At 43.9% G+C, this 25,138-nt stretch overlaps 1 protein-coding gene across 2 annotated transcripts in view; it reads left to right on the top strand.

The window, feature by feature from the left end:
• PIWIL2 (piwi like RNA-mediated gene silencing 2) overlaps positions 1-24,818 on the top strand; it is a 41,800-nt gene extending 16,982 nt beyond the window's left edge. Inside the window, exons 14-22 of one of the 2 annotated variants that reach the window (XM_069485150.1) lie at positions 457-570; positions 1,615-1,803; positions 3,817-3,918; positions 4,495-4,611; positions 5,598-5,686; positions 6,971-7,076; positions 22,748-23,001; positions 23,742-23,849; positions 24,485-24,818. In XM_069485150.1, the coding sequence (XP_069341251.1) occupies positions 457-570; positions 1,615-1,803; positions 3,817-3,918; positions 4,495-4,611; positions 5,598-5,686; positions 6,971-7,076; positions 22,748-23,001; positions 23,742-23,849; positions 24,485-24,641 (1,236 nt within the window). In that variant the 3' untranslated portion in view covers positions 24,642-24,818. The remainder of the gene's footprint in view (positions 1-456; positions 571-1,614; positions 1,804-3,816; positions 3,919-4,494; positions 4,612-5,597; positions 5,687-6,970; positions 7,077-22,747; positions 23,002-23,741; positions 23,850-24,484) is intronic. The other variant, XM_069485151.1, reaches the window with a different exon arrangement.
• Positions 24,819-25,138: the final 320 nt, after the last annotated feature.

Raw genomic sequence — 25,138 nt, 5'->3', positions numbered from 1 at the left:
ATTTAAATATGAGCCAGACATGATGGCACACACCTGTGGTCCTAGCCAATTGGGAGACTGAAGTGAGAGGATCACTTGAACTCAGGAGTTCGAGGTTGCAGTGAGCTGTGATCGTGCCACTGCACTCCAGCCTGGGCAACAGAGCAAGACCTCGTCTCCAAAAAAGAAAAAAATATTTATTTTCCTTCATTCACTGGATGTTTTTTTGAATCCCTTTCGTGGGATTTCATGTTGGAAGCTTCAGTAATGAAAGAGCAGTACCTATAAAAAATTTGCCTGTATATGTGCAGGTTTTATTGACATGGAGTCTCACTACTACAAGTTTTATTTTCCTGCCATTCTCAAAAGTTACAACAGGGACAAGTGTATATGGGTGGCCTCCGAGAGCAGTGGTGGCATTGTTCTAAATGGTGTTTGTAGGTGGCTCATGTCACAGATGCTTTATTTTCTGTTTAGATTGAAGGACGTGTTCTACCAATGGAAAGAATTAACTTAAGAAATACTTCATTTATCACGTCTCAGGAGCTAAACTGGATTAAGGAAATAACCAGAGACCTTTCCATCCTGACGGTAAGTGATTTTTGCAGCAGTAAAGAGAGGACCTGTGTTCCCAAGAGTGTGGAAATTGGGAAGCAGAAATGATCTAGTGTCCTCTTTTTGAGAGAAAGTACCAACTGATCGCCCATTCTGAATTATCTGCTAAGCAGGGGTCCTTGGAACAGAGCAGTTGGTGAGCTGTTGGGGATGAGCCATTTGCCACCCCTCGGACTTAGGACAAGGGGAAGGTGGCAGGGTGGTCCCTGTGGCGCCAGCCTGCTACCCAGTCCCCCTTCCTTCTTCCTTTCTCTTTCTGCTTCTCTTTCTCTGAGGGTTTCTGGAGGGTGTTTTTATCCATGAAGGAAGTCAAATTAAATTAAAGCAGTACTCCACCTAGGTAACTAACACACGAGCTATTTGTATCAAAGAGCAAAATGGTATATAATTACTTCTGAAAGTTTTTGACCAACTTAGTCTTTATGGCCATGTATAAATAATCTCTTTTTAAAAATGTTTTATTGAAGTATATATTTAAAGAAAAAGCATACTTATAAATGTATAATTTGGTGAATTTTTACAAATTAAATAGACCTGTGTGATCAACGCCCAGGGTTAAGAAACAGAACTTTCCCAGCACCCCGGAAGCCTGCCTGTATTCTCCTAGCTACTCCCTACCCCTTACCTCCACACACACCAAGAGTGTCCACTGCCCTGACTTGTCACAGCGTAGATTTGTTCCTACGGTTTCTGTACTTTATACATGCACGGAGTCATTGTGTGTTCTTTTACGTCTGGCTCGTTTTCTTCAACCTGGTGTTGGTGGGTTTCAACCATATCGTTAGGCGTGGTTGTGGATCTTCCATTCTCACTGCCGTGTACTGTGTATAGCGTTGCATTGTGAAAATAGGCCACAGTTTACTTATCTCATATATCCGTGTTAATAAGAGAAATTAGATAATACAGGACTCCAGCAATGGGAGCGAAAAGGAATTCATTCTCTAGAATAAAATCTCCTGAGCGTGCGTTTGGAATGTTCAGTTGTGAGAAGTACTAAAAGTAGCCTGTGGTTGTTCCTAGATCCCCATGCATTTCTGGGCACTTTTTTACCCGAAGAGGGCAATGGATCAGGCCCGAGAACTGGTCAACATGCTAGAGAAGATAGCTGGCCCCATCGGCATGCGCATGAGCCCCCCTGCCTGGGTTGAACTGAAGGATGACCGAATAGAGACCTATATCAGAACCATCCAATCCATGCTGGGAGTTGAGGTAATAAATTAACTTAATGTGAGTAAATGTATAGGTTGTCTGTTGTAGAATACCTGAATACTTGCTTTTAAGTTATCCTGGTTATCAGTCTGCTGTTGATGATGTCTGGGAACCTATGTCTTACTTACTCACATGCACGTGAAATGCTGATTGAGAAAGTGATCTTCATACCCGTTGGTTAATTTTGCTTCTCCCACTCTGTGTTGGCACTCTCACTTTAGTCTTTTTCGCAAGTAATGGGCCGAGAGAATAGCGGACTTAACTTTAGTTCTTTATCTGTAGAACACGTTGTGCTCAGAAAGCAGCTACTTGGGCTGGGTGCCATCTTGCACGATTCAGTACTGAGCTGTCACAGTCTGGTGTGGCTCAGGATTACAATTGCTCTGGCAGTGAACTTGGCTGCTGGCCCCTTGACTCAGTCCTGGGGCCTGATCGGGAACACTGGAGCTGAGCAGGTCATGGCACTCACGGCTCAGGTTTTCAGGCCTCTCAGTTCTTATCTGTTTGTAAATAAAATGGAGAAGATTAGGGAGAGAAAAAGGCAGAGGAAAGGCTTTTGGAAGTAATTAGTTCTTGAATTGAGGACTTGGGTGAATTGAGTTGTTCTGTGAGGATCAATCCCAGAATTCAATCATTTTGACATCTTTTTGATCCCCCACTCATGGTGCATCATTCGTGGCAGCACACTCGTGTTCTCCCTTTGGTGTGTTCTCGTTATAATTTCCTCCTGACTCCCTCGACCGTGGCCTCTGCTGTCAAAGGAATAACCCAGCTCCCCTATTTCACAACTTTTCGTGTTCGCTTTGTGAGAACCTACAGCCAACAGTTTCCTCATAGCGTGGATGTAAGTTTCATCCCTAATGTTTACCAGTTTCTCTCATGTTGGTCTTGCTGTCTCTCTGTCATCTTTGGGGCATTCTGTTTTATTACCAGTTTTTTTAGGGATCCCAAACTCACATGTCTTCAGGAGCCAGATAAGTAAAATAAATGAGTGACGTCGGCCAGGAGGGAAGCGTAATGAACTAAAGAGGGTAACCCTGGGACTGGAGATAGGAGCCAAGAATTGCCAGATGGATTTTTAATTTGCTTGGGTTTTGATAGAAGCCAAAAATCTGGATTTGTGTGTGTATGCACCTCCCTATGTTTAAATGTTAATTTAAACAAACACACTTGTGAATCAGTGTAAGGACTGAAAAAACACACACGTTTGCAGTGTCCAGCCCATAATAGGCTCCCAGTGTGCAGCTGCATTCTGTAAGACTTTGGAAATTCTTTGATGTAATTGCTTGATATGTGTCCTTTGAGAAGTCTTAATTAACGTAACACCAGCCTTGATTTGGAGCAGGATACTAATTTACCATTCATAGCGGCTTCTAGTGTAAAGGATTGAGAACCTTGTTTTACTCGAGTGCTGCTTTTCTCTATTCAGACTTGGGAAGATCCTCTGTTTTCGATATTGGATCCCTTGAACAGAGGTAGAGGATACTGACATGAGAAGTGCTGCTGGCAGTATCGTTCTCTCTTCTAACCAGAGTTAGGAGTAGCTGCCTGTGGATTTGGCAATGGTTTCATTCCATTCTGCATTTGGCTCTGACCCTTTCTGTAGTAGTGCATGCCGTGTTTCCGCAGTTAAAGTTCTGTGCTATGAATGTACTAAGTTGCTTGGTTAACTAAAGAGAGTGGTGAAAAACATTACAGGCAGTTGGAAGCAACAAGTAATGTAAACTTTGCATATTTTCAAGCCTGGTCCTTTTCCAGCATCGAAAGTCTCCTAATAAATAAATCTTTGGTGATCAGGGCCAGCTGTAGGTAATACGCATGCAGAGCAGCCCGGAGCCAAACAAATGATAATTCAGATCCAGGACCTTTTTCTAGTGGGGATGTCTACCCTTTCTTTCAGTCCCCTGTCTACCATGCAGGTCCTATGGTTTTGCAGACTGTCCCCAACTAGGGTCCCATAGAAGTCCCCAGAGAGTTCAGAAGCCTGACTTGTGTGTATTTTGTCTCCTCAAGGGGAAGATACAGATGGTGGTTTGCATCATCATGGGCACGCGTGATGATCTCTATGGGGCCATCAAGAAGCTGTGCTGTGTGCAGTCCCCTGTGCCCTCCCAGGTGAGTGGGAGTTGGGGCAGGAGGCACAGATGGCACCTCCCACCTCCCCTGAGACTTGGAAAAGAGGGACGTATGTTCAAAAAGCCTAAAATAGCGGTTAGAAGCCAGTATGTGCAGAGCCTTCTGGTGAAAGATTCCCCTGATTAGGGTAACCTGGCAGGGAGCAGCTAGCTCTTCATAAACACCGCCTTCAGGCTCCCAGGGAGCAGTTTTGCTTGTTCAGAGGCTGAATCACCAGTTAGTTTCACATCGTAGGGTTCTGAGGCTATAGGCTTCATTCTTTAAGGGGAAAGCTGTTTTTCCTATGGGAGTTAAAAAAAATTCTCTGCATGAGATCCTTTTGAAAGTTTTCATTTTTTTGTCTGTGTGTGTGTGTGCGTGTGTATGTATGTGTTGTATTTTGCCTATGTACGTGCATGCCAGAAATCCTAGAATTAGAACAATTAATGCAAAAAGAATTGTCTTCCAACTCGAGTTTGTGAAAGAAATGTAGTATTTGCTTTAGAATTGCTCGAGTTTGCTGGGAGGTCGATAGTGTCTTGCTCTTCCCCATCCCCTTTGATTCCTTCGTTATAGGTCATCAATGTTCGAACCATTGGTCAGCCCACCAGGCTTCGGAGCGTGGCCCAGAAAATTTTACTTCAGATTAACTGCAAATTGGGTGGCGAGCTCTGGGGAGTGGATATTCCTCTGGTGAGTGATGCTGAGGTCTCTGTTTTCATTCAGTTCGACTCTCTAGAGAATCCTACCTGGCTATGATCCTAGTTTTCCTTATCTGGTTATCCTTCCTTTTCTCATTGTTTACTCAGTAGTCTAAGTGGTTCACTACCTGTTTGGGGACAGCCCATGAGCTAAGACTGGATTTTACTTCTTTATTTTTTATTTCTTTATTTTTTTTTGGAGACAGAGTGTTGCTTTGTCACCCTGGCGCTAGAGTGCAGGGCCGTCAGCCTAGCTCACAGCAACCTCAAACTCCTGGGCCCAAGTGATCCTCCTGCCTCAGCCTCCCAAGTAGCACGTGCCACTGTGCCTGGCTGATTTTATCTATTTTTGGTAGAAATGGGATCTTGCTTTCGCTCAGGCTGGTCTCAAACTCCTAACTTCAAGTGATATTCCCACTTCAGCCTCCCAGAGTGCTAGGATTACAGGCATGAGCCACCATGCCTGGCTGCTTTTGTGTTATAAAGGCAAAATTGAGTACAGGTTGATTATCCTTTATCTGAAATGCTTGGGACCAGAAGTATTTTGGATTTTTTTTTATTTTGGAATATTTGCATTATACTTACTGGTTCAGCATCCCAGATACGGAAATCTGAAATTCTTTAGTGAGTATTTCCTTTAAGCATCGTGTTGGCACTCAAAAAGTTTCAGATCTTGCAAGATTTTGGATTTTCGGAAATGAGATGCTCAATCTATGGTTCCTACAGAGACCATATGGCTCACAAAGCCTAAGGTTTTTACTTTTTAGTCCTTTTACAGAAAAAGTTCGCTGATCTCTAGTCTAGATCTCTGACTTTCTTCATCCTGTTTAAAAAAATGTCAAGTTAATTGCATCTTTCTCTTTCTTTCCCAGAATTTATTTTCATATGTAAACAGTAGGGCTTAAGGTAATAATTAAAAATGGAGTGATGGATTGCTTGGGTTTGGGGTTTGCTTTTTGTTTTTATTTTCTAACCTAGAAACAATTAATGGTGATCGGGATGGATGTGTACCACGACCCCAGCAGAGGCATGCGCTCCGTGGTTGGCTTCGTTGCGAGCATCAATCTGTAAGTACTGCCCACAGTGCTATTGTGTTTGGTTGCCTCATTTTGTTGCCTAGTCTTACTATTACTCCAGCAAATATTTTTGAGTATCATATATTATAGTATAAAGAGTTCTAAACTCCTTCCTCCTCTGTCTTCCTATGATACTGGTTTATGCAACCTGTTTACCAAACGTGTCACAGGTGTAAACTTGCTTCCCAGTTGCATTGTAACCTCCTTCAAGGACGGGGGCTGTGTCTTGTTGTTGGCTTTCTTCACCCAGGACATGAAGTGGTTTTTTGTTTGTCCTGATTGTAAAAATAAGGCATGCTCATTCTAAATATCTGCAGAAATTTAGGAAGTAAAAGTTCCTCATGGCTTATCTTTTATTAACCACCACCAAAGGTTTGATGTGTATGTACTCTCAGGTTCTCTTGTATGCATATTAATGCATACGTATGCTATATATCTGATATTTACACACACACACATATATCTATTTATTTGTACAAGTGGGATATTACTGGGCATATTGTTCCTCAGCTTGTTATATGTACTTAAACTGTATATTTTGGACATTTTCCCATATCAATACAAATAAATCTCAACCAATTCTTGTTATCTGCTGCACAGAATTTATTGTATGCCATATCACTATTTATTTAACTAGTTCTCTGTTGGTGGATATCTAGGTTATTAAATTTTTTTGTTGGAGCAGTTTTATAGCAGTATCCACAATTATACGTATTTATATATATATATTTTTTTGAGACAGAGTCTCACTCTGTTGCCCAGGCTAGATTGAGTGCCGTGGCATCATCATAGCTCACAGAAACCTCAAACTCCTGAGCTCAAGTGATCCTCCTGCCTCAGCCTCCCGAGTAGCGGGGACTACAGGCATGTGCCACCATGCCCGGCTAATTTTTTCTATATATATTTTTAGCTGTCCATATAATTTCTTTCTATTTTTAGTAGAGACGGAGTCTCGCTCTTGCTCAGGCTGGTCTCGAACTCCTGAGCTCAAACAATCCGCCCGCCTCGGCCTCCCAGAGTACTAGGATTACAGGCGTGAGCCACCGCACCCGGCCCGTATTTATATTTTTGTATTCTATGTATGGCTTAGATATATCTGTTCCCCACATCGCCACTTGTTCTTACATACACCATAAGTGCGTTTACTAGACACGTGTTGTTACGCTGACTCATAGAGAAACCTGTGTGTGCAGCCGTCTAGGCCACAGGCCTTCCTCTGCTCATGTGTGTTCATCGTCCTCTCTCTGTCTCTCTCTCTACTGACTCCCGCCCCAGCACCCTCACAAAATGGTATTCCCGAGTGGTGTTCCAGATGCCTCATCAGGAGATTGTGGATAGCCTGAAGCTCTGCCTGGTGGGCTCCTTAAAGAAGTTTTATGAGGTGAGGAGAACAGAACTTCTGGGTGTTTAAGGATGACCTACACGAACGCTCTAACAGGAAGTGCGATGTAGCGGGAAGGGTCCCAAATCAAAGGTAAGTCCCTTACGGAGTCACAGCTGAACAACAGCTCATGGTTACTCCTTTCAGGCTTCTGTATGTACAGGGCAGCTCAAAGAGCTAGATGCTTTGATTTGGTTTGGTAAGTAATCATTATATTCCACGTCGCCAGCCTAATGCCTGTAGACATAATCTTCATGCCCTTATCAGGGAAGTTGGGGGTAAATTTCAGCAATTAAAGTAGCTTATGAATTTACTCAGTTTTTTATGACTGTCATTAGGCACTGGCTCTTTTCATTTCGGTTCAAGACAAATGCCTCCCTCTAAATCACTCCTAGAACTCCAAAGAATGCTGCCCATGGAGAATTGCTGTCATTAAGCTGATATTGGGTCTGGAACTGTGAGCAGGCAGGGTACTGACTTTTGCCTTGGCCAGTACATCAAAGGAAGCGCTAATAAGTGGCTTTCATTTCTTAGGGTCAGGTTAGACCCTAACCTTTGCATAGAGGTCAAACAGCAAGAACATTAATAATTTCACATGATTGAAGTTGGTCTCTAGTACCCCACCTTGTCTCTTTATAGAATGTTTCCTACAGTGTCCTGCAAGTATTAACAGGTCAATATTGTTCAGGTATTAGTGTGTTAAAAAAAAAAAGTTGAATTTTTGTCTCCATGAAGGTCTGTATATTGTGTTACTTTGTCACCAACTTCTGCAGACTTTCCTTTTTCTTTTTGTTGTTGTTACTGTTTTCCTTCGAAGTTTGATCTGTCTTCCAGAACCTAGCTGTGAAGCCCTTCCCATTTTCCCTCGCTGCTCCCTCCCTTAGCTAGAATTATTTGTGTTCCTTGCCCAGGCCTCTTTGTTTATAATCTGTGAAGTGGTAGGAAATCCTGCCTTGTATTGGTGTTTGTGTCCTTATTTCCCTCTCCTACTGGGTTGTAAATTACTTGAACACTGTTTGGTTATTGACGACTGTGTAACAAATTACCCTAAAACTCAGTGGCGTACAATGAGCATGGATGATGTTCACAGTCAGGAACTTGGTTGGGTAGGGCTCAGTGGGCTCCAGTTCTTCCCTGCGTGGGCCTCAGCGTATGATCTTTCCACATGAGCCGTTTGGCTTCCTCACGGCCTGGTGGGTGGATTTGAAGCCTGAATGTCCTGTGAGACTCAGCCAGATGGAAGTCATGTTGACTCGTTTATGCCTGAGCTGTGGAAGTCGTGCAGTATAACTTCTGCTGCATCCTCATTGTCACGATAGTCACAAAGTCCCACCATGTTCAAGGCGGAGGGAAGTAGATTCCACCTCTTAACCCAGGGGTGGCAAGGTTCAGGAAGAGCATGTGGGACTGGAAATACTACTGTGGCTATTTTTGGAAATCACAGTCTTCCTTACAGTGCCTCGCACATAGCTGATACTCTTCTGGGTGAATTCCATTGACTTTCTACTGGGTTCCCCACCCCTGTTCTAGTGCCATGGCTCCATTCTAAGTCAAATAAAAGTTTGTTTTGTTTTTTGTTTCTTTATCTGAACTACGAACTTAAGTGATAGTTATTAAACCCCATTGAACCAGATCAAAGAGAAAAGAAATATATGTTTATTCTAAACAAACATAAAATAAAACTAGCTCATCTATTCTCTGTATCAAAGGGTTTCATTTGACTCAAATCTTCACTATCGTCGTGTGCCAGCTTTTGCCATTTCCCCAGCGGTTCTGCACCTGGCGGAAAGAATCTTCACATTTAACTATTTTGATTGTCCCTCTTCCAGAGAGTCTTCTGCTTCCTCGGCAGCCTCAAAACACACTTACTCTTGGGTTTTGCGGGTTCTGACCATATCTAGACTCCCAGTTTTATCTTCCCCTGGGAGTGACAGTAGCTACTGGGAGTTCCAACACCTCCACATAGTTACCTTCTTCAACCCCGTTTAAGGTCAGTGCTTGCTAGTGCAAAGCCCATCTTTTCATTCTAACTCTTTTATTGGTTTTCTGGGCTTGTGTTCAATAATAAAATTTCTCCAAATATCCTTCTTCTTTTCTTTCAATAGTTGATTTTTCTCTTCTCCTTTTCCTGTAACCAGACTTTTCCTTGATGAATACACTTTTCTTAACAGCATCTCAGATTGTGACTGCTCTTATATCTGGGAGCCAGGCATGTGGGTCTTCCCCTCCTTACAGCCAGTTGAATCTTCACGTGTTGCTTTACTACCAGACTCCTCTTTTTTGGAGCATGCAGTATATATTCAGTCATTAAATAACTGTTTACTGAACAATTATTATGTACCAGACACTGTTTTAGAGACCTGAAAAACAGCAATGAACAAAACAGATGAGGCCCTAGCCCTCATGGGGCTCACATTGTATTGGGGAAGATTGTTTTCTTGTTTATGTAGTTGTCTGTATATTATATAGCAATATGGTAAGAATGAGATTTTAAAATAACAAGTGTAGTGGCCAGGAGCGGTGGCTCATGCCTGTAATCCTGACAATTTAGGAGGCTGAGGCAGGAGGATCGCCTGAGGTCAGGAGTTCAAGATCAGCCCGAGCAACATAGGGAGAGCCCATGTCTACAAAAAATAGAAAAAATTAGCCGGGCGTGGTGGCGCACACCTATAGTTGCAGCTACTTGGGACGCTGAGTTAGGAAGATCACTTGAGCCCAGGCATTTGACATTGCGGTGAGTTATGATGCCGTTGCCCTTATGCCTGGGTGATAAAACGAGACCCTGTCTCCAAAAAATAAATAAATGAAGTGAAGAGTGTAGTTGTTTTTTTTTTTAATGTTTGGTAGATTTAAAAATTGAAAGGGTAAGGGAAGTGACTAGGTTGTTATTTTAGAGTAGATAGTCATGGAAGGTCTTATTTAAATTGGTGACATTTAAGCTGAGATTTGAACGCCAAGAAGGAGCCAGCCATGTGAAGAGAGACATTGAGGCAGAGGGAATGGCTGTCAGTTTAATGGCTTTACGGTAGGCATGAGCCTGGTGGGGTGTGTCCAAGGGACTGGAAGAAGGCCAGGACGGCTGGAGTCCAGTAAACGAGGGGAAATGGTCAGATTGTGTCGGCTCTCTGAACTAGGATCTCACTCTGCTTTGGGGTTCAGGCAAGAGGTGGTAGTTCAGATGAAGAGAGACAGAAAAGTATGGATTTTGGGGTCTGTTTTTGAGGTAAGGGTGGCAGTACTTCCTGGTGGTACGGATGTGAGTGGGAGAAGAATGCAAGAGAACAAAGGATAATTTCTAAATGTTTGGCTTGAACAACTGCTCAGTTTTCTGAGGAAAGAGAAGACTGAGAAAGAATGTCAAGAGTTTGTGTTTTGATTTTGCTAAGTTTGGTATGCTTAGCTGACATCTGTGTAGAGCCGTGAAGTAGGTCAGTGTGGCATTCTGGGGCCGTCAGGCTGGAGGGGACAACTGGGGGCCGTCAGCTCTTGGGTGGTGTTTAGAGCCTTTGGTGTGGAGGCACCACCCGGGGAGAATACGGGGAGAAAGAGGAGGCAGCCCAGGCCCTTGGCTCTTTAGAGGTGGAACAGACGAGGAAGAACCTGCAGGTAGGAGCAGCAGGAAAGAGGAGCCGGTGAGGAGGAAGAAAATCAAGGAGCCTGTGGTCTTTCAGGAGGCGGCCGAAGGAAGTGTTGTAAAGGGGCAGGCTCGGCTCCTACAGATACTGGAGTTTAGTCTTGATAAGATGGTCACAGAAAAGTAACTGTTGAATTTGTCAGTGTGGAGAGGGAGGTCTTGGGGATGGAATCCTGATTGTAGTAGGTTAAGAGAATCATGAGATAGCAACACTTAGATTATTTTTGTTCTTTAAAAAATAATTAATTTTTTATTTTTATCAAAAGAATGTGCATTTATATATACTGTATATAATTTTAATTATTTACTAATTATTTTTAAGAGACAGGGGCTCGCCCTGTTGCCCAGACTGGGAGTGCAATAGTGTGATCACAGCTCACTATAACTTCAAACTCCTGAGCCCAAAGCAAGCCATCTTTCCACTCAGCCTCCCTTGCAGCTAGGACTGCAGGCACACAGCACCACGCCCGACTAATTTTTATATTTTTGTAGAGACGAGGTCTCACTATGTCTCCCAGGCTGGTCTCGAACTCCTGGTCTCAAGCGGTTCTCCTGCCTGGGCCTCCCAAAGTGCTGGGATTATAGCCATGAGCCACCACACCTGGCCTACTGTATATAGTTTTAAATATCAAATATAGCCATGTGTCACTTAACAGTGGGGATCCATTCTAAGAAATGCATTGTTAGGTGATTTTGTCATTGTGTGAACATAACAGCCTGCGCTTACACAAAGCTATATAGTATTGCCTATTGCTACAAACCTGTATGGCGTGTTACTGCACTGAATACTGTGAACAGTTTTAGCAGAATGCTAAATATTCGTGTATCTGAACATACCTAAACATAGAATAGGTACAGTAAAAATATGGTATTAAATCTTATGGGGCCATTGCTGTATACGTATTCCATCTTTAACTGAATTGTCCTCTTGTGGCTTATGACTGTAGTGTAGTATCTGGATTAGATTAGCTTGTTAGAGCTGCCGTAGTTGGGAGGCTTAAGCAAGAGAAATTTATTTTCTTAGATTTCTAGAGGCTAGAAATCTGAAATGAAGGTGTCAGCAAGGCCATGTTTCCTCTGAAGGCTCCAGAAAGAGCCCTTCTTTGTCTCTTCCTGTCTTCTGTTGGTGGCCAGTAACCCTTGACATTCTTTGGCTTGCAGCCGTGTCATTCTAATCTCGATATCTGTGGTCACATAACGTTTTCCTGTGTGTCTGTGTCTCTGCTGTGTCTCTGCAGCTCTCTCTTCCTAGAAGGACTCGTCATGTCATTGGATTTAGGGGCCACCCTAATCCAGCATGACCTCTTACTAACTTGATTAGATCTGCAAAGACTCTTTCCAAATAAGGTCACATTAACAGGTACTGGAGATTAGGACTTGAACCTAACTTTTTGGAGGATACAATGTAACCCACAACAGTATCAAAAAGCATGTAACGAAAAATAGGTTTACCAACCTACTCCTTCCCACCTTCCGTGTTCAGCTCCCTAGAAACAACAACTTTCACCCACTCTGGTTTTTATCTTCTTGCATATGTCTCCATAACTCCAAATAATGTAGTTTTTGCTCTTTCTTTTTGAGGCATTAGCTATTGTCTTCTTGCTATGGAAAATGAGGATTTGGGTCTGTCACAGATTGTCACCATCACCACCCAATCCCCTACCTCAAGTCAGCTGTTACAGTTATTAATATATTACAAAGTCAGATTAAATCTTTTTTTAGAGTTTATGGTATTATTACAGCTGAGTCACGTAATATATTATGATTCTAATCTCTTTCTTTCACAACTTCTTGGGTTTTTTTTTTTTTTTTTTTTCCTGGAGTCATTAATTGCCTTGTTTTTTCTTTCCTTAGTTTTCTGTATATTTATCATTCAAATTTACCTGGAGCCAGGCATGGTGGCACGTGCCTGTAGTCCCAGCTAGTCAGGAGGCTGAGGGGGAAGGATCACTTGAGCCCGGGAGCTCAAGACCAGCCTGGGTGATACAGCAACCCTTTCTTTAAAAAAGAAAAAAAAATTTCAACTAGAGACCTTTAAAACTTTTCTCACTAACTTCAAGCAAACCTATGATCTGTAACTTTCTTTTCTTTTTTTGGCAGTCTCCTTGCTAGAACCCTGCATCATCCTGTAGCAGTCTGAGCCTGAATGCTCACCAGGCCCTGTGCTGATCTGCTGGCCTGGGGTTCCCCTTCAGCAGCTGGGAAATTACTCTGGCCTCTCTTCGGTGTCGGATGTCTTTATCTCTCTTGGTTTATTTCACTGTTCATTTCATTGTTTCTGAATGACTCTTCTAGTAGCTTCTCCACAAAATTTTGAGAATTTTAGATGCCTAAAAATGTCTTTACTTTACCCACACGTTTGATTGACAGGATTCTGGCAGTCATTTTTGTTCAGAATTTTGAAGGCCTTTTGCTTCATTGTCTTCTAGATTTTGATATTATTGACAAGTCTCCACTTATTTCTAATTCTTTGTGTATGACCTTTTCCCCCTTCTGTTTGTTTCCTTCCATTTGTCCCTGGCAGCCTGAAACGTCCCGATGCGGCCTGGTGTGGGCGTTTCTCACTGATTGGGCTGAGTGTTTACTAGGCCCTTTCTGTCTGGAAATCGACCCGCAGTTCCACAAAATTTTCTTCTGTTTCTCTGATTTTTTTCCTCACCCATTCCTACTTGCTTTATCTGGTCTTCTAGATTTAAGCCTCCTAGTTTTTAATCTTTTATTTACTATTTTTCGTATCTTTTTCTCATTCTGGTTTCCTGGTGATTTCCTTAACTTTATTTTCCCTACTAGTGAATAGTAATTCCAGAGATTTTGTTGGTGTGGGAGTTTAGGGGCCAGCAGTGAAGTTAAAGGGAACAGTCCCCCAAATTGCCCTCACTTCTGACACTCCAAGTCTGGAGAGTTCCCAAAGTCACGCTCAGTTTTGAGAATCTACAGTGAGGACTCTCAGAACCCACCGAAAGCTTTTATACTCACGGTTGGGGTTCATTGTGGGGAAAGGACGCAAATTAAAATCAGCCAGAGAAGAAGTGGACAGGCGGAGTCCAGAAGTACCATGCGTGGCACTTGCGTCGTCCCCTCCCCGTGGAGTCGGGATGCGCTGGTTTCCTGGCACTGTTGGGTGCTGACGTGCCAGCCAGCCGTGCTCACCCAGCCTCGCGTCCAGGGGCGCCATCGCATGGGCACGACGGTTTGCCTGACTGCCCCTGTGGTTGATCTGCGACCCCTGGCGTTCCCCGGAGACCCCACCGTAAATCACATTGTTTGTGTCTAGCTGGCCCAAGCCCCCCAAGCACACAAAGATCTTACCTCCCAGAAGCCAAGGACAAAGGCCAGACCTCTCTTTGGGTCAGGTGAGTTCTTCACCATACAGCCCACCTCCTGGCCTTGCCTGGGGCTCTCCCGCAGCACAGCAGTCACGTGTGTCTGGAAATCTGCCTGTCGTGTAGCATTTGTGTGACAGACACAGCAGTGGTGTCATCGTGAATGTGCCAGTGTGGGGTAGGGATGGATTTGAAGAAACAGCTAATCTGCCCTGTAAAGCCATTAGATACATTTTCAAATTTTTGTACTAATTTGATTATTCTTTTCACTCTTACTTTACTGCCACTTGTACCTTGTGATAAACGTGTGCAGAACTCTGGCACGGAAGTTAGCTGCGGGTCGGCTGCATCCGTGTCTTCCCCAGGCAGTCATTCTTCCGTCGGCATGACGTCCTGGGGAGGCTTTAACCTGATTTCCCAACGCAGCTGATTATCAGCGGCAGCACTGTCATAAGACTCTCACCAACACCAGCAGTGTTACTTCGTGTCACAGTGTGACAGGACATGTAACCTGATGTATAAGAATCAGAAGATGCTGGCACATTACTAGAGTCCTGCTCAGTGGTGAGTAAGTGGTCCAGTTTGTCATCGGTACTGTATGACTGCAGTGTCTCCCAGAGCTGTGCCGTGTAGGTTTGCAGCTTCCATTTGACATTGTCAGGTTTCAAAAGCAGGTAGTCTCAGCAGCATGGCTTTATCCCTCCAGGCATCTGGTTTAGTTGAATAGACAGTATCGTCTCTTGCTCTAAGCCTCTCCCGAGGCACCCGTATGGTATTGGATTGCCCTCGTTGTGTAACCGTTTATTCTTTCCTTTACCCTCAGCTACCATTCTTATTCTTCCTTCTCTCCACTTACACCCAAACCTGCCCTGTAGCCATCTACACCCTCTTGTTGGCAGGCGGAACAGTTCCTGTTGGCTGTTTGTGCTTCAAAGGGTCCGAGAGGAACTTTCGATTCAGCCCACGTGTTCATGGCTGCGGCTCCCCGACATCCACTCTTGTCACGGAGCTGCGTGGCCACCTCAAGTGAGCACCCTTGGATGCCCACTCCCTGCTTCCAGTCCCCTTCCCACCCCGGAAGGTGGTTCTTCTGATGAGCACCAGCCTGCTTTTTTTTTTAATTGAGGTCAAATAAAATAACATATAATTAACCATTTTAAAATATACAATTCATGCATACTTAGTATATATACAATACTATGCAACTACCAGCTCTCTCTAGTTTAAAAACATTTTCAGCACCCCAAAAAAACACCCTGTACCAATTAAATAATTATTCCTTATTCACCTCTCCCCCTACTTTTTTTTTTTTTTTTTTTTAAGACAGTCTCACTCTGTCGCCCTGGCTAGAGTGCAGTGGCATCATCATAGCTCACTGCAACCTCAAACTCCTGGGCTCAAGCGATCCTCCTGCCTCAGCCTCCCGAGTAGCAGGGACTACAGGTGTGTGCCACCATGCCCGGCTAATTTTTCTATTTTTGTAGCAGTGAGGTCTCACTCTTGCTCAGGCTGGTCTTGAATTCCTGAGCTCAAGCAATTCTCCTGCCTTGGCCTCCCAGAGTGCTAATTGAAGCATTTGACACCCATTCATGATTTTAAAAGATGCCCATTCATGATTAAGGGGAAAAAAAAAAAATTCCCAACAAACTGGGAGTAGAGGGGAACTTTATCAACTTGGTTAAAAAAATCTATAAAACACCTACAACTAACATCATAATTGTGAGAAACTAGATGAATTTCCCCCTAAAATTGGGAGCAAGACAGAGATGGCCTTTGCCACCACTTCTGTTCAACTTCGTACTGGAAGTCCTGGCTAATGCAATAAGAAAAGGAAAGTAAAGGTAAACAGATTGGGAAGGAGGAAAGAAAATTGTCTTTGTTTGCAGATGGTATGATTGTATATGTAGAAAATCCCAAGGAATCAACAACAACTCCAAAAAACCCTACAGGATTTCATAAGCAAGAATCGCAAGGTTGCAGGATACCAGGTTCATATACAAAAGTCAGTGCTTAAAACAAGTCAGTTCATTTCCTGTGCACCAGCAATGAACAATTGGGATTTTAAATTAAAAACAATAACCTTTGTGTTAGCACAAAAAAATGGAATATTTAAGTATAAATCTAATAAATTATGTACAAGATCTACACGTGGAAAACTACAAAACTGATGAAAAAAAATCAAAGACCATCTAAATAGATGGAGAAATATTCCATGTTCATTGATAGGAAGACTCAGTGTCATTAAGATGTAATTCTTCCCAACTTTGATCGCTAGATTCAATGCAATCCTAAACAAAATCCCAGGAAGTTATGTTGTGGATATCAACAAATGGATTCGAAGGTTTATTTGGAGAGGCAAAAGACAGGTTAGTCAGTACAATACTGCAGAGGACTGATACTGCCCAACTTAGACATAAGTGTAAAACTATGTAATCAATAGATCATGTGGCACTGATGAAAGAACAGGCAAACAGGTCAGCGGAACGGAATGGAGAGCCCAAAATTAGACCCATACAAACATGGTCCAGTGTGATCTTTGACAAAGGAGCAAAGGCAATTCAATGGAAAAAACAACAGTCTTTTTGGCTGGGTGCAGTAGCTCACACCTGTAATCCTAGCCCTTTGGGAGGCCAAGGCGGGAGGGTCCCTTGAGGCCAGGAGTTCAAAACCAGCCTGAGCAATAGTGAGACCCCATCTTTACAAACCTTTAAAAAATAGTTGGGTGTGGTGGCAAGTGTCTGTAGTCCCAGGTCCTTGGGAGGCTGAGGTAGGAGGATGTTGAGCCCAGAGAATCAAGGTTGCACTGCTCAATGACCACACCTGTGAATAGCCACTACCTTCCAGCCTGGGCAACATAGTTAGACCCCATCTTTAAAAGAAAAAAAGTTTTTTAAAAAGTTAAAAAAACATAGATTTACCATATGACCCAGGAATTCTAGTCCTAAGTTTATAGTCAAGGGAATTGAAAACATATATGTCCACACAAAAGCTTGTACACAAATATTCATAGCAGCATTATTCCTAATGGCCAAAAATGGAAATAATCCAAATGTGCAAGAACTGATAAGTGGACGAAATGTGATATATCCATGAAATGGAATATTATTCTGCAATAAAAGGGAGTGGAGGACTGAGATGCTACACCATGGATGAACCGTGAAAACATTACGCTCAGTGAAGTTATCTGGACACAGATTTTATTTGTCCAGTATAGGCCAACCCACAGAGACAGAAAGTATGTTAGTGGGTTCTAGGGGTTGGTGGGGAGGGGGCAATGGAAAGTGGCTGCGACTGGGTATGGGATTACCTTTTGGGGTGATGAGCATGTTCTAAAATTAGATAGTGGTGATGGTTTCGCAATTCTAAAAATATAAAAACCTTTGAATTGTGTAGTTTAAAAGAGTGAGTTTTATGATACATCAAATTATATCTCAGTAAAGCTGTTCAAAATAAAAGGCACTCCGCAACCTCACAGCCTTGTAGCCACTGTTGTGGAATCGGCAAACCTGCCAGAGGAGAAACACCTTCTTCCCGTGCCTGGCTGATGGCCCCGGGCCCGTCCCTCGGACTCGGATGCTGGGCCGTGTCTAAGGCCTTCACCTAGATGTTTTTACATTGTGTCCAGCTTTTCGCATTGTCCTGAGATGCAGAGTTTATCAGAATTCCTGACCCACCACCTGGAGCCTCCCAAACAATCTTAAATTCATAAGTGATACCTGGATTTTAATATCTGTATTTATATTTCTGGTCCAACAGTTCTTAAAATTTTTAGTGTAAGGACGCTTTTATGTTCTTACATATTATTGAGGTGTTCCACCAAGAGTTTTATTTATATGGGCATATATCTGTCAATAATTACCATATTAAAAGTTTAATTTTTCAATGTTTGTTAATTTATTTAAAAATAATAAACTGGGCCAGGCACAGTGACTCATGTTTGTAATCTCAACACTTTGGGAAGCCAAGGCAGGGGGATCACTTGAGCCAGGAATTTGAGACCAGCCTGGGCAACATAGTAAGACCCTGTCTCTACAAAAACTTAATTATCTGGGTGTGGTGGGCACACCCAGGTAGTCCCAGCTTATTCAGGAGGCTGAGGTGGGAGGATTGCTTGAGCCCAAGAGTTTGAGGCTGCAGTGAGCTATGATTGGACTATGGCACTCCAGCCTGGGTGACATAGGGAGATCCTGTCTCTAACAAAAATAAATAATAATGATAAACTCAGTACATGTTAACATAAGCAGCATTTTTAACTAAAGATAACTACTTCCGAAAGGTTTAGTGAGAACAGTGCCATTGTTTTTCATTTTTGCAAATGGCTTTAATGTCTGGGCTAATAAAAGTTGGGTAAATATTCTTCTACGTTTTAGACTTACGATATCACACACATTTACTCTCTGGAAAATTCAATTTACATTTGTGAGAGAATGCAAGTGAAAAAGGCAAGTAAGGTATTAGTAGTACTATGAAAATAATTTTGACCTTGTGGACTTCCGAAACTGTATCAGGGACTCCGTGGGGGCAGGCGGCAGGAGAGGTTTCTCCAGGGCACGCGCTGGGAATCACTGCTGGAGCCCACGCGGGGCAACCCGGCTCCCAGACCACGTGCCGGCTGTGTACTCGGCCTCTGCTCGGAAGTCTCAGGGCCACTGAAACCTAATCTGTGATTCCGAGCGGCAGCGTTTCCTTCCACACAGATGTGAGAGTCAAAACAAGCTGCGCTCTGGACATCTGCCTGTGCTCTCCCTGTCACCGGATGCCTGAGCGTTAGGGACGTTGGGCCGGGCCCTGGTGAGCTCCGCCCCTGCTGCTGCCGCCCAGCCGGGCCAGTTCTTACTAGTGTTTGACCCCAGAGCAGAGGGAGTGGGCCAAGGTGTCGCCTTGGGAATTAGAAGTCCAAGCACCTGTGGGACGTGTGAGACTGGGCCTTTCTGCTTTTCACTTCCAGCTTCACTTCCCTTTTCTCAGCAGAATTAGGAGGAGGTTGGGGTGGAGAGGTACCTTGAGCAAGTGCTGATTGTTCTGTGCGATCTTCCAGACTCCAGCCTGCCCTTCCTGCACCCACCACTGCCCATAGCTTGTCTGGCCTCTTCTGGACGTGGTAGAGTCTCAGCGCTCAGGCCCCTCTTCCTCCTGCCCACACCCACTCCTGGCATCAGCGCCTGGGCGGCTTCCGAGGCCCACTGGTCACCTGTGAAGGCTCCTCCCTCCGGAGGTCATTTCAGGGCTTTCTTGCATCTGCTGGTCTTCGGTAGTCCCACGAATGTCTGCGGTTTCTATATTATTTTGATTTTTTTGGAGGTACTATGGGAATGAAGATTTTCTGTATCTTTTGACATCCTAAAGTAGAAATGACTTCCTAATATGTCCATTCTCCTTCTTCAGTCTGGTTTTCTTTTCTTTCTTTCTTTCTTTCTTTTTTTTTTTTTTTTTTTTGAGATAGGGTTTCACTCTGTCACCCTGGCTAGAGTGCCATAGCGTTGTCATAGCTCGCTACAACCTCAAATTCCTGGGCTCAAGTGATCCTCCCAAGTAGCTGGGTGTAAAGGTGTGCGCAGCCATACCCGGCTAATTTTTCTATTTTTTGTGGAGACAGGGTCTCACTCTTGCTCAGGCTGGTCTCAAACTCCTGACCTCAAGTAATCCTCTGCCTCAGGCTCCGAAAGTGCTAGGATTGCTGATCAGGCATGAGCCACCGTGCCCAGCCCTAACTGATCATACAGGTCGGTCTCTGGTAAGTTACTCACCCCTTGTATAGCCACAATCTAGGCCTGTGCTCATGCCCTGCCTGGAGTCCTTTCACCTGTCTTTGCTGACCGAGTTGTCTATTCATTCTTCCTTTATGCCTTTTCCTGACACACTTCTGCCTCCAGGGAACAAATCTTACATTCCTCTGTTCCCACAGCATTTCATTCATATCTTTATTATGTTACTTATAATACATTGAGGGCATTTCCTTTTACATATCTGTCTCCCCTTTCTAATTTGAGTTCCGTGAAGATTTGGATGGTATCAAAATAATTTTTTTTAATTTTCTGAGATGAGTGCAATGGTTCATATCTAGTGAACATTAAGTATTTGTTCTGTGAATGAATGGAGCCACACATAAAAACATCTCAAATATTCAGCAAATATTTATTGCCTACTTGACCCTTGCCACTGCACTAAGTGCTAAGGGATGCTGAGATTAGCAAGTACAGTCCTGCTCTCGAGGAACTAGTTACTTACTGTTTCATGTATCTACCAAGTATTAATATTAGCATACATTTAGGAATTGTGTTTCAACTTTGCGACTTGTGATTTGTCTCCTATCCTGACTCCTGGACCACCATAGTTTTACAATTTATAAAATGAGGGGAATAGACTAGGTGACCTAGAAAATGTAACACTGCTGATTATTTTTAGATCTTTCGGCTCCTTGATTACTGGAACCACGTCTTTCAGTTCCGCTGGGGGCTCGCGGAGGGCCGAGCATGGGGCCTCACGCTCCGTGGCTGGTCAGCGTGTGTTAAAGAAGGAGGTGATGTCAGTGAATACTTCAAATCTGGTTTCTGTTTTTCACTGCATTGATTTCATGTTCTTTCTCTGTGATTTAGAATGTCTGTATTTGCTCCATCTAGCTTGGTCTCAACTTTTATGTGCAGCTTTTTCCTATATATATTTATATATGTTTAAATAAAATATTTATTGTTCTTAACAACCGTGAGAAGAAGGTGAGGTGATCATTTGTCTCCATTTTTCAACTGAAGAAACTGAGTCTGGAAGGTCATAGCTAAGGAGCAGCGAGTCAGGCTCAGGCCAGGTCTCCTCACCCCAAATCCAATGTACTTTCTTTATTTTCTCATCCGTCAAATGAGGATCTCTTCCAGATCTGAGCTCCTGTGTTGCCTGCCTTCTAACTCGAGGTAGCTCTCAGAATTAACAGAACGTGCTACCCCGAGCAGCATGGGAATTGGCGGCCCCTGGAGAGGCTCTGAGGATGGGTGAGGAGGCGGAGCCTCAAGGTGGGACATGGCCTTTGAGTCAGGCTGACTCCTGGGGTTTCAGAAGCAGGGCCTGAAGAGGCACTGCCACTGAGGGGCCAGACCCCACCTGTTTTCATTCTCTGCTCAGGACTGCGAACAGGGGAGTACGAGTAGTGGGTGTGGCCTGAGTCATCTGTGTATCCTTTGGTTAGTACAGTGCTGCTTGACTGGAAGCAGTTTTGTCCTCCCAGTGGGCATTATCTAGAGGTATTTTTGGTTATGATCAGGAGAGACTGCTACTGGCATCTAGCAGGTAGAAGCTAGACAGTGATGCTACAGTGTACAGGAAAGCCCCCCAGCCCCCCATGATGAAGAATTATCTGGCCCCAAATGTCAGTAGTGTTAAAATTGAGAAACTGTGGGTTAGGGCAGGGCACCTCGATCAGTAGTCCCACCAGACTGTATCTTGTTGGAGGCAGGAGGAAACTAAGGTGCTATTACCAAAAAAAGGTGGAATAGATGCTAGACAGCCAAAGAACAAGTTCTACAGGCCAATCCTGGTGGCTCATGCCTGTAGTCCCAGCTACTCAGGAGGCTGAGGCAGGAGGATCGCCTGAGCCCAGGAGTTGGAGGCTGCAGGGAGCTGTGAAAGCAGCACTGCACCCAGGCCTGGGCGACAGAGTGAGAGCGTGTCTTGAGAAAAAAAGAAAAAGTACTACATACTGGGGCAATCTGAGACGTGAAGATGAATTGTATGTTTGTAAATGTAGTGCTTGAAGTTTCTCAGAAAAAGGGAGCATTTATAAAATATTTGAAACTCTGAACTTAAACTTCGAAAGATTCTAATGACTTTTAAATAATAATAAAGGCTATTTTGAAATCAAATTTTCATATAAACTATAAAGAATAACACATCTATATTTAATTCATATCCAAACCTAATTTATAATTTAGGGTTTTTGAGGGGAATTGTGAACAGAAACCTAGAATGAACCACACGCAACTAGAATCAAAACGAAGAGTTAAACCGTAGCTATTTTTAGGGAACTTCTAGTTTAAGATGGAACTTGAATTATTGAAGTTGAAGACAACGTGGACATAATTATATTCCCTAAATGGGGAAAAGTTAATTCTTCAAAGTGATTCAAACTAGCATTTGATTTAATTTGGATCCATAGACAATTGATACGGCTGTTTGCTAATTACTTGGTTACAGTGGAAATGCTTCACACTCTGCCAGATTGTAAGGTAATGTTTGGTAATCGACCCTTTGACTTGTCAGCAGCTTTAGTAGATGTCGCCAGTATGTAAAAATCTGAGGATGGTGGATCTGTGGCATGTGTGGTCATGTGTTAAAATTTCTCAAACACTTCGCCTTGCTCTTTGCCCAGGTGGTTGTTAGTGTGAAATCCAAGTAGGAGGAGGATTGCTTCAGCCCATAATTTTCCCACCATTCCTTTGAACTTTGTTCACGCTGTGCGAGGATAAGCCTTGTGCGTGTGACTCATGGTTACTTTGTTTTCATGTTTTATAACACCTTTGCTGTACCAGGCCTGTTTTACTACCCCAAGGAAGTCTAGAGATGATTAGAAGCTTTTTTCCCTGCCCTTCAGACACAGTATCTTTGGGACCAGGTCAAAGGATGTGTGGCCGTGACTCTGGGTTGCAGGTCTTGAGTGAGCCTCTCACTGACTGTGGTCTTCAGCCCCATGGGCCCTGTGAGTCACCTCACCCTGGGTGTCATTTCAGGTGAACCACTGTCTGCCAGAGAAGATTGTGGTGTACCGTGATGGAGTGTCTGATGGCCAACTAAAGACAGTTGCCAACTATGAGATTCCTCAGCTACAGAAGTGTTTTGAAGCTTTTGAGAATTACCAGCCCAAGATGGTGGTGTTCGTAGTGCAGAAGAAAATCAGCACCAACCTGTACCTGGCCGCAACCGAGCACTTTGTGACTCCCTCCCCGGGGACCGTGGTGGATCACACGATAACGAGTTGTGAGTGGTGAGTGGGCAAAAACATGGTATATGAGGAAGAATAGGTTGGAGAAGTTACGTGTTTCCTGGGTATTAGAACAGGGAGGCTGCCCGGCGAGGTATGGACAGGAATTCTCAGAGATGCTACGGTTAGAGGAATGAAGCTTTTAAAAAATGATGTAAAAACAGCCAGAAAGCTTTTACCTCTTAAGTGTAAAGTATTGAACATACTTTCTTTTTTTCCTAAGATAGTGTGTGCTTAACCTTCTACACACAGATAAGGGAGTTTCTACCTGGTTTTTTTGGTTGTTTTTTTTTTTTTTTTGAGACAGAGTCTCACTCTGTTGCCCGGGCTAGAGTCCAGTGGCGTCAGCCTAGCTCACAGCAACCTCAAACTCCTGGGCTCAAGCGATCCTCCTGCCTCAGCCTCCTGAGTAGCTGGGACTACAGGCATGCACCACCATGCCCGGCTAATTTTTTCTATTTTTGGTAGAGATGGGGTCTCGCTCTTGCTGAGGCTGGTCTCGAACTCCTGAGCTCAAGCGATCCTCCTGCCTCGGACTCCCAGAGTGTCTACCACTATTCTTAACTAGCCTATTGAGTCAGGAGACCTGGGTTGTAATCCTGGTCCAATCCCTGTGTGTCCTTGGCCAGTCATTTGACCTCTCTGAGCCTTTGGTGAAGGAGCTACAGTGATCTCCAAGATCCCTGCCAGCTCCATCTGGCCGGATCTAACCACATCACTAATTCGTGCTTTTTCCTTACCAGGGTGGATTTCTACCTTCTTGCCCATCACGTGCGGCAGGGCTGTGGCATTCCAACACATTACGTCTGTGTTCTCAACACTGCAAACCTGACCCCCGATCACATGCAGAGGTGGGCTGATCAGTAGCTTACTTTCTCATTCTTAAATACTTCTGGCCAGCTAGCTAAGGTGGGTTCACTGCCCACCCTAGATTTATTTACTCCTTGACTCTCTTCATGTCTTTGACAATAACGGTGTTTTCTTAAGGAGTGGTTAGTAATCCTGGTTTTACATTAAAATGATTTGAAGAGCTTTAAAGAAAATACTAATGGCAGGCTCACCCCCAAGCATTTTGAGGCATTTGTGTTTTTAAAAACTGTTCCAGGTGATGATGACAAACAGCCAGATAGGAGACCCGGTGCCCTTGAGATCAGATTGTAGACGTACCCTGCTGGGGTACCAAACCCTGTGCGGCCTTTTCTTGTAGACAAAAAGGATTTTCTCTTTGTGTTGTTTTCCTTTGTTGATATATAAAATAAGGAGATGCCTAAAGTGAGGGGATTTACCCATGTCGTCTGACTTACGGGTAATGGAAGTAGAAACAATTCCACTTAAAAATTATGATTCCAAAAAGCTGCATCGTGTATTCCTCAGTTCCACAGTTTTCAGGACAGTATGCTGTGTGCCGTATCCCTGCAGGTATGTAATCATGCCCTAAATTGGAGGTGGAGGGTGACGAGGATCCTGTTTTCTTCTTGGCCTACAGGTTGACGTTCAAACTGTGCCACATGTACTGGAACTGGCCTGGTACCATCCGAGTCCCAGCGCCCTGCAAGTATGCCCACAAGCTAGCTTTCCTGGCAGGACAGATCTTACATCACGAACCAGCCATGCAGCTGTGCGAGAACCTGTTCTTCCTGTGACCGCGCCGCCTGCGTGCAGGCTGGTTAGGAGAAGGTCCATTTCCGAACTCCACTGGGACTCTTGCAGAACCAGCAGAGAACGAAGTGGGTTTTGTGTTGGCGTTTCCCCTTCCTCCAACTCTGTTAGGATAAGATTCTTTTCTTTCTTTTTTTTTTTCCTCTTAAACCAGGTATCACGAAAAAGCAAGTTCCTTTTTAAGTATAAGCTGGAAATTGCCCTGTTGCCTTTGTGGAGCACGTGGTGGGAGTACCCCACCGCTGCGCACACATGGAGTGGGGGAAGCCGGGGGAGCCGTTAAGGGCGTCCAAAGCCAACAGAGCTGTAGAAACCTGCAGAAGCAGCAATTGCACCTCTAAGCTGTGCTTACTAAGCAGCTCCCATTTCTGGTGCCAGAGGTGATAATGAATGAAGTCATTGCAGGTTTCTCAAAGTAGAGAGAGTTACTTTATTTGGACAGCTGGGTAAGGTCATAGCAGGCCTGTGAAGCGACATTTTT

This window comes from Eulemur rufifrons, chromosome 12 (genome assembly GCF_041146395.1).
Source record: "Eulemur rufifrons isolate Redbay chromosome 12, OSU_ERuf_1, whole genome shotgun sequence".
Classification (NCBI taxonomy): Eukaryota; Metazoa; Chordata; class Mammalia; order Primates; family Lemuridae; genus Eulemur; species Eulemur rufifrons.
The sequence above is the reverse complement of the archived record's forward strand: the minus strand, read 5'-3'. Positions and strand labels throughout refer to the sequence as shown.